The sequence below is a fragment of the Anabrus simplex genome, chromosome 1 (assembly GCF_040414725.1).
Source record: "Anabrus simplex isolate iqAnaSimp1 chromosome 1, ASM4041472v1, whole genome shotgun sequence".
Taxonomy (NCBI): Eukaryota; Metazoa; Arthropoda; class Insecta; order Orthoptera; family Tettigoniidae; genus Anabrus; species Anabrus simplex.
The window spans coordinates 1543025399-1543042623 of NC_090265.1; the positions used below are offsets into that span (position 1 = coordinate 1543025399).

General features: G+C 37.6%; 1 protein-coding gene across 4 annotated transcripts in view; it reads left to right on the top strand.

Moving 5' to 3' along the window:
* The window catches only part of alpha-Spec (alpha spectrin), a 459851-nt gene that overhangs the window by 133646 nt on the left and 308980 nt on the right, over window positions 1-17225 (top strand). For all 4 annotated transcript variants that reach the window (XM_067138066.2, XM_067138067.2, XM_067138068.2 and 1 more), the window contains exons 11-12: window positions 2755-2910; window positions 16610-16742. In XM_067138066.2, coding sequence (XP_066994167.1) covers window positions 2755-2910; window positions 16610-16742 — 289 coding nt within the window. The remainder of the gene's footprint in view (window positions 1-2754; window positions 2911-16609; window positions 16743-17225) is intronic.

A 17225-nucleotide genomic window follows, 5' to 3' on the forward strand; every position in this document is an offset into this window, starting at 1 on the left:
ATTTGTTCCGAATGAGTAAATTTATGTCCAATAACGGATCATTTATATTGGTTTTACTGTATTGGCAATTAAATTACTTTGCCTGATGAGTGTCCCATATATCATCAGATTGATGTAAACTTCAATCTCACTTCCAGTGTGGACTTTCAAAAAAACAATTTGCGATAAATTTCCTTTTCTTGTTCTGTCTTTCCGTAATTGTGTATCATATTGAATATAATTTTAATGTAATTCACACAACAAAATTCACTGTCAGTTTTTTAATAGCATGCAAATACTGTACTTACTTGAATTTTCATGCACATTTTTTGCAGCAAAATTTAGTATACGAAATCAGGTTGTGCGTTAGAATCAATGGTGCACTAGATTCTTATGCAAACTCTAAAATTATAGTTAAATTTCTGCTTCAGCTCTGATCAGATGTTTTTGTGGCTCATCATTTCTTTATTCCTTTTCCTGCACTTTTGTATTTTATTTTATTACAGTTACCACATTTTCCTAGGTGTTCTTGAAAATAAGTGCTTGATTGTGACTAATGAGTTTGGTAATCAAGAGATAAAGTAAAAAAGCGAAGAGTTTCAATGCAAATGGAAGTAAATTCCTTACCGAGAAAACCATGGAAATACTCGGGCTGCAAGGGAATTCAGTTTAGCAGACGGCAGGATTTGGTTGTGGTTCTTGACACATGATGGCAATGTTCTGCATCTAAAGTAATGACTGCATCTAAAGTGATGAGAAATTTCACTGGCCCACAAAAATGAAGTTGTCATAAGGGAGCTTTTGAAATGTATATGTAAAGCTAATGCAGTTTTTTTTTTTTTTTTTTTTTTTCCTTCCTGAATGGCGACAATATCAATATTGTTGTCCAATAAAAGTTTAGATAGATAGTCACACTTTGCTTTGCTGATACTTTCGACATTTAGTTGGAGGAGTCGAATCGTTGGTCCAATGTTTCTTGTTAGGGAGCTCTTAAAAGAGCTGTTGAGACGTGTTTGATATGTCATTGTATGTAATTGCCAGATCATCACAGTGATTGACTGGCTGCCAAATATATTGTTGCTCGCTTAGCACCACCCAGGGGTCACGTGTAGGGTAATTTGAGGTTAAACCTACGGACGTGAGCAACATCAACCCCCGCTAATGCAGTGGCTATAGCCCATGGTAAATCAGGCTTTGCAGCTAGCTGTACATTGTAATCACCCACTAATCTATTTTCTTTTATTTCAAGACTTCTTAAAAATGAAATGTGCATTAGATTTGATTGTGCATTAAATTTAAGAAAATACTTTATATCACTATATATTTATTTCTCAGTTAATCTCAAAATACTGTCGGTGCTATAACCCTTAGCCCTCCTTTTTTTTCTGAACACTCCTGCCTCTCCAGCTCCACTTAAGAATCTGAGTGCAGAGGGATAAGAGACAGCACAAACATATTGACAGCATATTTATAAAAATCAACTAAAGCAAATGCAAAATAAACATAATACACGTACAGTACAGTATTCAGGTGCAATGTTCAGCATTTTCAAACCTGAAATTATCTCAGTCACTTTTTGTCTGTAATAGTGCATTGTGTGGAACTTCCCAAAACACTCGCCTGGATGTAATCTAGGCTTTTTTCTACAATTATTGCTGAAAAACGCAGTCTCCCGTCGTAATTCAGGCTTACTGTTCATTACTATATTTAGGATTACACTTAAAAATGCTTTGAATGCAGGAAGAGTAACATCTATCCACGATCTCCTAATAGACTCACGTGTGAGGGGCGTAACCTTTTGCACGTTTACACTAGCATACCGGTTAGTCTTGCGCACAATTTCCGACAATAACTCGTCAGTCATGAATAATTGGAAAAAGTCAAGTGCACTCAACCTTGCGGTGGTTTATAACCTGACGTACCTGCGAATGGGCTTTTGAAGTCCAAGTCAGTGACACTGTATTTCCTCCAGCCATCAGTAGAGGTATCAGCACTGTCATTTAGCATAATTTTCTCATTATCAGGATTTTCATCATTCAACTCTCCAACACAGTCTCATTCCGCAGTATCTTCCTCACCACTTAACTGAAAATCACTCTCACTATCGCTGAAATCAGTCACTTTCACCTAAAAGTCTGGCTATTTCTTTCTCATGCTGCTCAAAAGACGCCATGTTGCTAAGCAACGTCTGATTACAAACTCACATGGTCTTCAAAGAATGTGCACAAAGCCTTATTTCAAAGAGGTTATAGTTATACATGGCTTCAAATTGTCGTCGAATGATGGCAGTAGCTTACTGTACCTGTAATTCATGCACGCGTAGCCCGACAAAGGAGTTACATAGGGAAGAAAATCATGTCGGGCATTGCCCGTCATAGGATCTATGCGGGATATTCTCGTTGTCGGGCATGGCCCACTGCGTGAGTGCTAAGGGTTAAATCCAATGTCAGACTATCACAACATATTGCATGGGACATTGTCCAATCATGACCAAATCTTGGAATTTACTTCAACAGCTGTATATCCTTTCTTTCTTTCTTTCTTTCTTTTGCGTCCTCATATAAAGATCATAGGAATGATTTCTATGTTAATTGATCAAAAAATGTTAATAAAGGTATCACTGTACTTGCTGTGTTGTACATAAAGCACAATATCATACAACGGAGAGTCTCTAAAGTTGCAGATTCCGTACAATTTTATTGTATTTCAAAAATTATTATTCAGAAAAAAAGAACAAATGTTTATAATCTTTTGCTTTTGACTGTTTTTTTCTAGTTACTTGAACGTAGATCAGCTCTTTTAGAAAAATCTGCTCAACGCCGTGCCATTCTGGAAGACTCGTATAGACTTCAGCAGTTTGAACGGGATTGTGATGAGACAAAAGGTTGGATTAATGAGAAGCTGAAATTTGCCACCGATGATAGCTATTTGGTGAGTAAAAATATAAATGCTTGTTTTAAAATATTGTTATTTTGTTGAGAAACACTGTATGTTTATAGTTGCTGAAAAATGCAATTTAGAGATGGTTTAAAATAATGATTCTTATGTCAATAGTCTAGTATTTCTATTTTTTTGTTTCTCTAAAATTTTCTTCCTTCTTTTGAATGTTATTCAATTTTTCTAGTCTCTCTTTTTTTTTTTACACAAAATATCTTATGTTTACATGTTAATGCAATGATCATGTGGATCATTTTTCTTTTGAAGTGTTTTAAAAATATTGACCATCGTTATTCTGTGCAGAATATTTTACTTGTGTAAATATTATTCTTACTGTATTCACCATGTGAGGGAACAGATGAGGATGAAGTAAACAAGTCTTACGAAGCACTGTGTGATATTGTAGTCAGCCAACACCAATGATAGGATAGTGCCAATGGGGATCACAGTGAGATATTTTATTTTGAAGTACTGGGTATGTGGGGAAGACCTGGTGACATCAATCGATGTAGGAAAGGCTAAAAGGTTTGGGAAACATTGATACAGAAAATTGTGTGTAAAGATATAATAGAAATGATCAGAGCAATGTACACACATCAACGAAAGTTTTGCATCACCCCTGTGTGCCATTTATCTGTGTTGCTATCTTGACCTATGCAGACCGGAAAGATGACTCAAGATATTTGTAAACATGCTCGGAACTGCACAGTGTGACTCTCAGTTAGCAAGATATTATGCAATGTAGTGCACATTGAAAGATATTTTGAGGAAAACAGTAACAACCACTATAGTTAATTTGTTCTGAAATAAAGATAATAGGGAAAACAAAAGACTGCTATCAATTAGTTTTAAGGCTCGGGTATAAATGAATGTGTAGCAGTACCATTCCTACACTTTATAGAAAGTATGCTTGATACTTGTATATCACGGGTGGCAACAGTGGCGAAATGACTTAAAATAAAGTGTAGAGGAATAGATAGATAGAATGAGAAGGAAGTAAATTTCTTTTAATACAATCTTTTAACTTCTTACATATCAAACAATAGAGCAGCCATTCCCAAACTGTGGTCCGTGGAACCCTAGGGTTGAAATTTTGTTGTACACACACAATTCATACACCATTATACTAAATTTAGGAACTATGTCTTCACTGTAGTATAACTTGCATACAATATATGCAACTGTTAACTTGGCCAATACATGGTACAAGTTAGCAGAAGATATTACAAGGCAATGGAAATGATGTAATTGTGAGACACTTCGAATTGCTAGTATCCACACTCGGACCATATTTTCCGCCTCTGGTTGAGAAAATTTTGTGGATGAGAAATCCCTTTCTTGAACATGAACTGCCGTCTCTCTCTTGAGGAAAATCAGCTAGCTGAAGTATCTTGATAAAGAGAAAGTGAAAAATAAATTGAAGTATTGATTGTGGGTGGAGTATCAGATGGAGTAGCATGTGTAGTTCACCGAACTTTCATGAATGTATCACAACTCCAAGTCTCCGATCAACGTTTCAGTCCATGACATCCGCTGTCCCGTACAATTTCTAGAAAGGATGCCTTTCATGACAACATACCTGTGTGATTGTGCCTTTTCTGCTCTCTCACAAATGACTACAAAGTACAGAAACAGAGCTAATGTAGAGGCTGATCTTTGGTTTGAGTTACTACGCTTGTAAAACGCTTGGTCTTTGGAAAACACCACCATCTGTCCCATTGATCCAACAACCGCAAAAAGTGAATTTTTTCAAGTAGGTTTCCAGATTCAGACTGTTGTAATTATGAGCCAAGTGTTTCATTGTTTTATAATTTCTGTGTGTTTATAAAGTATCTGTATGTAAATGAAGTTAAATTAAACTCTCAGAGAAAGTAAATATCAGTCCAAAATTATACGAATAAAATCTAAATATGGTGTGTTGTTCAGTCTGTCAGCGACTCTGTTGGTGGGATCCTCAACAGCTCTGCCATCAGCTGTCATAGATGGCCTAGGCATCACTGAAGAGGCGTACTAGGGAAATGAGGAATGAAGTAGTTTCCTACACTATGCTTGGCAATCCGTAGCTTAGGCTTACAAGATGCAAAGACAAGACGTGTACTACAGTTCATTAGCATGTGCTTTCTATCTTCCTCACACCCCCGACACCTGCTTCAACGTTAATGGCAGCAAATGGAAAATCTGGCAACTTATTCTTAGAAATTCTTAGAACCTAGGCCTAAATCGCCCCTGCATTCCTACTGGTTATCACTTCAACGGGCGTAGTTTCTGGCTGTTTCGCAAGTACCGCATGGCCAAGCCAGTATAAAGTTCATTTTCCCGCTTCAGTCCTCTTTATGCTATAAGTAATGAAGAAAAGCAACACAGCTTTGAAGTTGCAAAAATTAGTGCATGGGAAAGTGTATGGAGTATTACGTGGGAGTGATAAAGGTGCAGTAGCAACACTAGCACATCTGAACATACAGTTTCTTTCCCCGCGAGAATTTTATTTCATGTCTCCTTATCGTCGTGCTACGTTCTAATAATGCAATGTAATAATTACGAGTGACATGATAATACAATGTTTGGCTCGTATAAAGGTAAAAATAAAAATAACTTTCAATTTTATGCCAACACGTGATATTGGAACGCCTCTGTGTGTGTAGGTCAGGCCTCCTCCCACCAACACCCAGTTGGTTATCAACTTTCGTTCAACATCGTAGACGATCGGCATCTTTTGGCCGGCTGTTTGGTGGCATGTATATCAGCTGGCAAGTCGGCTGTTTCCTACATAGTCGGGAAGTTTTTATTCACCTCAGTAATAAAGGACACGGAAAATCTTATCACTTTAGTTCAAAAATGTAATTTCCTCTACAATAAGACCCATAAGTATTATTGCAACACCGTAAGAGAGGATGCCTGAAAGGAGATAAGCAAGGGAATGAAAAATAAGTCAGGTTAGAATATTCAATTTTGTGGTAGATTAGGCCTATATGGTATTTAGTTTATTTAGTAATTATTGTTGACCTTATTTCAGAATTATATCTTGTTGGAGTCCATATACAGTACAGTATGTCAGTATGAATATTGACATTGGTTGGAATGTATGATCTTTAAGTGTTCATTATAATTTTATAAATGGCATTCCATACGTTTGTTGTACATGTATTCTTAATAAACAGTAATGTTGTGGACAAATACATTTTATGGTTTTTAATGTTGAGTCCACCTTCGAGTGGAAATTTCGACTGATGTGTTAGATACCAATATAATTTTTTCAGCTAACTCGTTCTTGGTTGCCTGCGTTTTGCCCTCGTGTGCTAAGTTAGGCTCGTCAGTTGGGACTTAGCACACCACCCAAGACGCAAGGCTAGTGCATACCGTCCACTGCATAGGCTATTTGAAGCCACCAGCAGTGCCAATGCACTATGAGAGCTATGTCTCATTTCCAAAAAATAGATTCCTGTCTGGCCATCAAATGATGTAGATGTTGATTCCCATAGGGAAGCTAAAATATTTGTCCTGAATGAGTAAATTTATAATACCAATATAATGGGCCGTTATTGGACATTATAAATTTTCCAGCTAACTCATTCTTGGTTGCCTGCGTTTCGCCCTCGTGTGCTAAGTTAGGCTCGTCAGTTGGGACTTAGCACACCACCCAAGATGCAAGGCTAGTGCATGGTATTATAAATGTACTCATTCAGGACAAATATTTTAGCTTCCCTATGGGAATCAACATCTACATCATTTGATGGCCAGGCAGGAATCTATTTTTTGGAAATGAGACATAGCATGTCCAATAACGGACCATTATATTGGTATTATAAATTTACTCATTCAGGACAAATATTTTAGCTTCCCTATGGGAATCAACATCTACATCATATGATGTGTTAGATGACAAAAACATATCAGATGTAAGGCTTTTCAGGCGTTTACTCTATTAAGCAGCGTTTTGTCTTACGTTGACACTGAGGTGTATGCAGGTGAACTTATCAGAAGCCCTTATAAGAGGCACAGTCTGATAACTGCATACGGGAGATAAATCTCCACAATAGAATTATTGCCCGCCTAGCAATTCCGAATGGAAAATTCTAAATTCCCATGGAGGGAATTAGATATTTTTCACCAATAGAGCATGTTAGATTCGATTCCACAAGGTGAGAGTGAGCATCTGGTGTCCATGTTGTCATAGCGTGACATCATATGGCCGTGGCAAGCCCGGACAGGTACCGTGACACCAGAAACGCACCACAAGCGCGCGAACGGTCTTAACACAGGGTGCAACTTGCGCAGAGACTGGGGGGTGCATGTGGAGTATGCTCATCATCCCCGCCTCTCCTCTCCAACTAATATACAGTGAAACTCTTAAGTTCCCGCATAAGAAGTTTTCCTGCCTAAGAAGTGTGACATTCTTGGTCCCTTGATCAGTTTCATTAAGATATATGTATAGTTTTCCTGTTTAAAGTGTTCTGTTGTAAATTTATTTCCCCATTAAACTGTTCAGATTTTAGAGCTCCTTGAGATAGAAAACGTCCGCTCAAAGCAGCTCATAGTTAGAACCCCGCTAATTTATTTTTCAGACCTTACACTTAGAATGGTTCATGGTGTGGTTTACTGTAATCACGTCCTAGTTCGCGAACCATGGGCAACGGTTGAGTGGCCTAGTAAGTGGTCCTGAGAATCGGGATACCAGTTGCTATGGAATGGGAGTGGGCATCTCAGACATATTCTGAGTCATGGTCCTCCTTGTGCTCAGACGGCTCTGACTATACAATCCACCGGTGGTCCATAAACCGTTAGAGGAGAGATCCTCACTTGGACTATGTGTAAGTAGGGTAGCATCCTGCTTCATGAATTTACCGAGCTCAGAACATTTTACGCAAGCTTTGGACCAATGGGAGTAATGGAGTCCCACTCCCATTTGACAGGCGAGGGATTCCTTGGAAACAACTTGGCGAACGAAATGGAATTTGATGGGGAGCTATCAATATTAATGGGGCTTATGGAAGAAAGAAATTCGAACTGGCTGAGTCAGCAAAGAGGATGCATCTGGATGTGGTAGGAGTAAATGATATTCGGGTAAGGGGAGATAACGAGGAAGAGATAGATTATAAAGTGTATTTAATGGGTGTTAAAAAGGGAAGGGCAGAGAATGGGGTAGGTCTGTTTATCAGGAATACCATTGCATGCAACCTAGTTTCTGTTAAGGCATGTAAATGAGCAAATGATGTGGGTAGATTTGGCACTTTGGAGGAATTAGGACAAGAATTGTCTCAGTGTATTCACCATGTGAGGGTGCAGATGAGGATGAAGTCGACAAGTTTTCTGAAGCATTGAGTGACATCGTGGCAGGGTCAACAGCAATGATAGGATAGTGCTAATGGGTGATTTCAATGTGAGAGTTGGAAATAGAACTGAGGGATATGAAAGGGTGGTTGCTAAATGTGGGGAGGATATGGAAGCTAATGGGAATGGAAAGCATTTGCTGGACTTCTGTGCTGGTATGGGTATAGCAGTTACGAATACATTCTTCAAACATAAGGCTATTCACCACTACACATGGGAGGCTAGGGGTACCAGATCCATAATAGACTATATCTTAACCGACTTCGAATTCAGGAAATCTGTTAGGAATGTACGAGTTTTCCGGGGATTTTTTGATGATACAGACCACTATCTGATCTATAGTGAACTAAGTATCTGTAGGCCTAGGGTAGAGAAAGTGTAATCTGTCTGCAAACAAATAAGGGTCAAAAATCTCCAGGACGAGGAAATTAAACAGACGTACATGGATATGATTAGTGAGAAGTTTCGAACAGTAGACAATAAGCAGGTTCAGGATGTAGAAAGAGAATGGGTGGCATAGAGGTATGCTGTAGTAGAATCAGCAAGGGAATGCCTAGGAACAACTGTGTGTAAAGATGGGAAAGGGGGAATATCTTGGTGGAGAGCAGCTTGTAAACGTTAAAAGAAGGCTTATCAGAAATGGTTGCGAACAAGGGCCGAGGCAGACGGGGATTTGTACGTAGATGAAAGAAGGAGATCGAAACAGATAGTTGTTGAATCCAAAAAGAAGTCGTGGAAGACCTGCAAAGGCTAGGTCAGGCAGCAGGGAAACCTCTTTGGACAGTAAGAAAGAATCTTAGGAAGGGAGGGAAAAAGGAAATGAACAGTTTTGAATAATTCAGGTGAACTCATAATAGATCCCAGGGAATCACTGGAGAGGTGGAGGGAATATTTTGAACATCTTCTCAACATAAAAGGAAATCTTCCTGGTGGTGGTGTGAACAGCCAAGCTCATGGAGAGGAGGAAAAGGATGTTGATGAAATGATGCTTGAGGAAGTGGAAAGGATGGTAAATAAACTCCATTGTCATAAAGCAGCAGGAATAGATGAAATTAGACCTGAAATGTTGAAGTATAGTGGGAAGGCAGGGATGAAATGGCTTCATAGGGTAGTAAGATTATCATGGAGTGTTGGTAAGGTACCTTCAGATTGGACAGAAGCAGTAATTGCACATATATATATAAGAAAGGGAACAGGAAGGATTGCAACAACTATCAAAGTATCTGATTGATAAGTATACCAGGCAGAGTATTCACTGGCATCTTGGAAGTTGGCAGGTTTGAGCCTGGCTCAGTCCGGTGGTATTTGAAGGTGCTCAAATACGTCAGCCTCATGTCGGTAGATTTACTGCGGGACAAAATTCCGGCACCTCGGCGTCTCCGAAAACCGTAAAAGAGTAATTAGTGGGACGTAAAACAAATAACATTCTTATTAATAGCAACAAAATTAAAACATTACAAAACAGTCACTCAACCAGTAATAACATACACAAGCGAAACCATCTTCAAAACAACTAACACTACACAAATAGACAAAATACTCAAGATAGAGAGAAGAATCATTAGAACATGCATCAACAAATCATACCAAAAAGATGGACACTGGAGAGTAGCTTCTAATGAAACAGTCTACAAGGAAATAGAACCAGTAATGAGCACAATCAGGAAGAAACGCATTTCATTTTTTGGACATCTAATTAGGACACCAGAGAACAGGATCATGAGGAGAATAATAGAAAAATCATGGAATACTAAGTGCAACATTAAGTGGATTACAGAAATCAAGGAAGGTATGGATGAACTACAAATTACAGTCGAAGACCTAAGAAACAAAACCGACAAAATCAAGAAACTCGCAGACAGACAAACCTGACTGCAAATCAGAATCAACAAACAGGCAATAGCAAGGGTGATTTCCGATGAAGAAAGAAGGATAAGATCAGAGAGAATGAAGAAGTACTGGGCTGACAGGAAACTGAAAAATTATTTGTATAAAGTTGGCTAGAGTAGTCTAATGAAGGCCATAAAATGTAAATAATAATAATGAAGCGATTTCTTGTACAGGAAAATACGTGTGATGTTATTGTGACTAGTGACACTAGTTATAAACCAAAAATAGATAAAAAATTTAGGGAGGAATACTCGAAAGAATGGCCCTGTTTACTGCGTTCCTCAGAATCTCATTCACATGTGTTTTGTAGTGTGTGTAGCCGCGATTTTTCAGGTGCGCTTGAGGAAAAACAAGACTGAATTCCTTGCTAATATGAACTCCGAACTGTTAAGTGCTCTGTTAGTGCAAAGGATGCACATGATATCTAAATAAAAAGCATGTCACCAATGTACGTTTAGCAGACAGGAACTCAAGCTTGTGGGTGGAATGTGAAATAAAAACACAAACAGGCTTGCTGGGTTATTCAGGAATATCAATGAAAATCAAAGAGCAAAATTGAACTTTCCTGAGGATTTCTATCCAAAGATGTTACTCACTCTCTAAAGTTCAGGAATTCAAGGCCAATTCCCGTTCTTGCACAACTTTCTCTGACCTGTTTCTTGTGCTGAGGGCTCTGAACAGTGTTAAAAATCACGTTCCTTTCAGAAGGGATAACAAAGAACATTGGGGTGGGAAAAATATGGTCGTACCAGTGATAAGCGAGGTATTTTTATAGTAAATAGATTTAATAAGACTTGAATCGGGACTTCGAATTTATGACGTGTTAAGTGAAAAATCATCTTACTGAGAAACACACTAACGAGTTTTCATTGTATTTTCTTGCGTCTGGTTACATTTCAGAAAAGCTCCCAAGTAAATTTACAGCAAAGAGGTTATCTTTACTCTCCAGGAGCTTGAAATATGTTATGATACATGTAAAGTTAAGTTAGGTCAGAATAAGAAAACTGAAACGTTTGTTACAAAAGCCGCTGGAGTGGCACACCAATTTTTCAGAATGAATTGAACATAGCGGTACACGTTTACGTTGTCTCGGAATTAGACAAATAACTAACGAGTAAGCTGTAGTATGGAAATCTTTGAAAATGCAAGTTTTGGACAAACTGATTGCCGTTATATACCTGATTTTAATATGTGTGGATTTTCCAAACTTAAAAAGAAAAATCTGATATAGGGAATAAATTTTTCTGTTATGATTTCACATTATAATGGACTTCTACTATAATTGTAATTTTGTTACTGTGGAATTGGTTTGATTTGAAGTGTTTTGATACTTTATGAACTTAAAAACGGCTTTCCTTGCTTTCTGGCTAAGGTTCTTAATCACTTCATGGGATATTCTATCTACTCCAGCAGCATAAATTTGTTTAAGAGATTTCATGGCAGAAGGTAGTTCTAAGTCGGTAATTAGTGTAGCCAAAGCAGAATTTTCCTGATTTTAGTCCTTTAGTAACAGTAAATTCAGCCTTGATATCTATTTTAGTATCTTTCTTCTCTGACTCCTTTTTTGATCTTTGTTTGATATGAAGTGCAAATGCTGAGGGTGAGATCTCTGGTTGATTAGTTGTTAAAGGGGTAGCCACACCTTAGCATCAAAGAAGAGACCATCTTTTGTTGTTATTCACTCCTGATCAATCTACAGTACAGTAGAATTGTTATAGCAAGAATTCATAACAATGAAACATTCATTCGCTATAGCGGATTGTCGTTATATCCAATTTTCGTAAAAATTCTGGTATAAAGCTCACACACATCAAAATCGGCATGCAACGGAAATCCAATTGTTCAACACTTACGTTTTCGCATATTTTCATACAGCTGTTTACTCATTAGTTTTTCCTACTTTCAAGATGTTAAGGCTTATTTCAATTTCATTCTGAAAAATTGGATTAATATCAGTACAGTGGCTTCTGTGGCAGTCGCTCATTTTTTATTCAAACAGCGTCACCTAACCATACTTAACCTCATATGAATTATGAAAACATATTTCAAGCGCCAGTAGAGTAATAACCTTTTTGCTATAAATTTACATGGGAATAGCCTTTCTGAAATTTAATCAGAGCCGAGAAAATACAGTGAAACCTCATTAATGCGTTCTGCACGACTACTATTTCTTGCTTACCACCTCCTAAATTCGAAGTTCCGATTAAATCTGTATAAAAATAAGTCACTTAAAGAGTCGCACATTTTCACTATTACTGTTTAAAATTATGGCATTTTTCATAGCCCTGAATTTTTTTGCTATCCCTTTTGGAAGGAAAATTATTTCCAACACAGATTAGATCCTTCACCACATCAGGCAGTTCAGAGAAAGTTGCGCAAAAACAGGAAATTGCCTTGAATTCCAGAACTTTACAGCCTAAATTACACATTTGGAAGCAAGCTGTTAGCCTTAGGAAAGTACAGTTTTGCTTTCTGGTTTTCATTGATATTGCTGAATAACCCAGTAAGCCCGTTTGTGCTTGTATTTCGCATTCCATTCAGAAGGTAGAAATTTATTGTCTTGAGTGATACAATGAAGGGTAACAAATATATGTTGCATGATAGCATACGTACGGATTAGGAACATAATCATGTAAAGTTTACTAGCGTGGTACATATTTATCTTGTGGTATTGTGACCGTTCGTGGACGCCGTGGTTTGTAGATAACCATGAACTATCAAATTATTTGCCGACTAGTATTCAGAAGGTTCGCATGATACTCCACTCAGGGCATGGCCCTTCGAAGAGTATTCGGTCACATTCAGATAACGACGACTGAACTATAGATACTGCCAATCATAAAATGTAAATTCTACACTAAGGCAAAGTTTTCAAATAAATCGCAACAGAAATTGGAAGGGTCACATTTTAATAAAAAAAAAAAATCAATTGATTGAATATGAACAACTGAAATGAACAACGTAAAATAAATCATATGCATTCATTAACATTAAATAAGGACCGAGTCCATCTTGCATTGTCCATCATAAACCGGAAATAATTATTTAACACAAATTCACAGAAACGTAGAATCTTATGGATATACCAAAGTCTATCGGGTCATTATGTCATTCACTCGCCGTCGCAAATGTTAATTGTACCTGTCTACTCCGCCTTGCCTTTCATAGTTATCATTGTTCCTATCTGACTAACTAAATATCGGTTAACTTGAACCCCCCAACAGACTTCAGCATTTATAAATGATCACACATAGCAACACAATACACATAAATGAGTAAAATGCACGTCGTTTCCACCCATCGAGCTGCTGGGCTGCACCTGAAATGAATCTTTATCTACTGGCATGAAATATAAGTTGGTACCGTCTGGACTGCGTCGAGGTCTGCCTGCACCATCAGCTGAAATGCTACTACAGCATGAATCTACTATAAGCATCTACTACATGTACATCGATCGCAATAGGTGACTCTGATCTTAAACGTAACTATCACTGAATTGCATTTTAAGACCCTAACCGTGTGCATATTCCAACATTTCATTACTTGCAACTACGAATCTTAATTTATTAATTCATGTACTTGATGACTCTCTTCAATACCAATGCCTAACGCTGGACTAGCTTGTTCAATCATCTCACAAAATATGCGGCGGAAATTCTATTAACAACACCATTAACAACTTAACACGTCTCGAAACTCAATATAATTCGACACGCAAACCATAAAAATCAACCTAAATTATTTCGTGTCCGCCACGCTTTATGACGACCCTACGCTCGTCATCTCATTGTACACCGCACAAAATCATCACATCCTAACTGCACAAGCAATATTAAGGAAGAGTCTTATTAACATTATACATGAACATTACCTAATACACCTTAATGAACATCCATATCACATCATGGAATTATACCAAGATCACGCACCAATATTTCACACACACTGTCACACTGCAACTTACCTGTAGTAAATGATATTATTTTTGTTTCACAGCGATAAATAATACGGACACAACGCAGTAAAACGTCTTATCCGCGGTAATTGACGGCATACAATATTTACCCACGTATGATCAATCGCAACCCGACAAATACCACCGAAAATCTGTTAGATCGTTCAAGTTAACTCACCCTTGTCACCTACGTGACATTGACAAAAGGACTAACACTACTAAAGCATTCTAGGAAAGTAAAAGATAGACAAGTACAATAACTTATCTGGCTTCTTCATGGTAATTCCGCAGCGGTTTAATCATCATTTTTGTAATTCCGTCCATTCCGGCAGAGGCCCGAGTCCGCCAGGGCACTATATTGGTTTAGCACTTCATGTTGTTCATTTACATTCCCTGGTCAGATAGTGATTTAACATCTCCGGCCGCCACCTGAAACTTGTACAATATAATTAGGAATACAATTTCACACTAATTGTATCTTTACTATCCCAGTTTGATACTGGCCTGAGGAAACATATAATTCGAGGTTGGCAAATGATTTTGGCTATTATATAACTTATATCTGGGCTTATTCTTTATGTTTATCAATTACAGAACCAGATCTTTAAGCTTGCTTCTATTATCTTCCTTCATACAGTAATCAGTAAGTAAAAACACGAACTCCTTCCATTATTATTTACCATAATAATAAGTTGCTTTCCATAAGCAGAGAAATCCTATGCTAGCTATACATGTGTTTTTGACATTTGAGGAACTGAATAACAACTCTAACCTACATCATAGAAGTTGCTAAAGGAAAACACACACTATTGTTCTTCTTCTTACTATGAAACACGTCAGCACGGGCCCATTAGATGATTTGCCATATGAAGTTTCATGCTAATCCACGGCCCCCTTATACAACTTCAAACTAGATATCATGTCTAGCCACATTCTTCTCAGCTGATGCTGACATTGTACTGAGCTCTTGCTTGTAGATAAAGCTGATCTTGACGTAATTCGACATATACCACGGGGTCTTGAGTTCGATCCACCGGCTCTCATCCATTATGTCTATTCAACACTTACGAGTTGTATCGGTTCTTTTATAAATATGCGCGTAAGCCGCACATTGACTCGTTACACCTTTTTCCAAGTCATTGATACACATTTCATTTCACTTATGACTTTCAATGACCGGCCGACATATTGCTACAGGTCATTGAAAGGTCATAGTATGGATACTGAAAAAGTCGTGTAATCGCTAATGAAGATGAAATTAAAATCTGGCAAGTGGACAGGCATCCATATCTTTCAATGATTGCACATATCGACTCTAGTCGATCGAAGTATTGTCGTATTGAAGCTGATGGTCAAAGTCATTCTCTGGCACATGGCAGAGTTTAACCTTCAAATAATTCATGGCTAGAAAAAATGCTTAATAACCCCTTGGTCCAAAATATGAGGCTTCAGCTGACATTTGTTTTAGAAAGAGGGTGTGAACTGCAATAATGCACTGGTGCTTTTATGAGCCCCAGTGCAGACTTTTTATATCTGTTGTCTGGTGTTTTACACACCTTTCAATTCACTGTTGTCTAATAATCCCCAGAGGAAAAGGTTTTCATATTTGATTTCTCATCTCTTTCACATCTTTATAGAAACAGGAGATAGCCTATATCTTTCACAGTACTCATACATACTCAACGTAAAATACACTCATGTCGAGAAAGAAAAAAAAACATATCAAGTGTTTACATATAGTAACTGTTGGATAGTTTTTATTCGTGTATTCAACCGTATGTTTTCTTGCTTAACACATTCTCTTTCCTCTGCAGAAACATCCCAATGATGTTTTATTGAATGAACTCGCCTCTGAAATTAGTCATCCACTCTGCACCATATTCACATTCTTACTTAATTAATTACTTACTTACTTACTTACTTACTCTTACTTAATTTAAGTGCATAGTATTAAAATTACGCGTTTGTTTGTTTCATCCTCTATTTCTAATGAGTTAACTACTGCTTTTGGCCACATTATTTATGCATTTATTGCAGAAACATGTTCTCTTTCATTTTGAATTGTGTTTACAGAACACTAGCCGATGAGTATTACTAATTGACTCCAACATAGCCTGCGAGTTCAATAGTCTACGAAAGAGCTCGCCAGTGTACATAGCGAGAAAACTAACCGGAGAAGATCGATCACATCCAATATAATCACTGGAGTGCATAAATATTGGTAATGGAAATATAATGCACATTTAATCTCTCGTAAAAAAAGAATACATCAGTGATTGTGTTTTCGGAATAAGATAGTACACAGTTTAATATAGGGATTTTCAAGGAGCAGGAGAAAACTGTTGTTAAAACGGAGTTCTCATTATATGTCGTACTCACTATGAGGACTAATACTATTTTATGAAATTCATCATCATAGAGTCTAACCACCTTGTTTATCGTTACATTAATTTTATATCTTGTTCATTCTTGCATATATGCAGTATAACCACTATATTCATATTCTTTATTTGTTCTTAGGATCCTACCAATTTAAATGGCAAGGTTCAGAAGCATCAAAATTTTGAGCAGGAGTTAAATGCCAATAAATCTCGCATGGAGGAAATAACTTCAACTGGCCAGGAGTTGATTGAAGCCAGACATTATGCTACAGGTTTGTGCTTTATTACTACTACACATACTATTACCCTGAGTTCTGTTCCTTCGTGACAAGATATCACACTTACTTCTCTTTCTTCGAGGTAATTAATTATAAGTAGTTTATATGCTATTTTTTATATTAGACCACATAAAGTAATGCTCTCTTATAGATAGGCAGTTTTTCCTAATACCCAGGCCCTTGGATACAGTCTATTTACTGTGACGATGGGCAGAATGTGACTTACCTTTATTTGTGCATACCTCTTTGGTTGCTGCCTCTTGCCATTTCTTCATGAAGTACTTGAGCAGCTGTCTTGGCACTGGCCAGAGCAAATTGTAGCTTCCACTAAAGTCCCAGTTGCATCCATGGCTGTGTCAATATGATAGCTGCTGTGGTATGGGTGGAGCTGAGTATTGACATTCAAAGCACGACTTGTGGTGCGTCCGAGTGTTGTAAAACGCATTACTCATAGGGTCAGTTGTGTTACAATAGCAC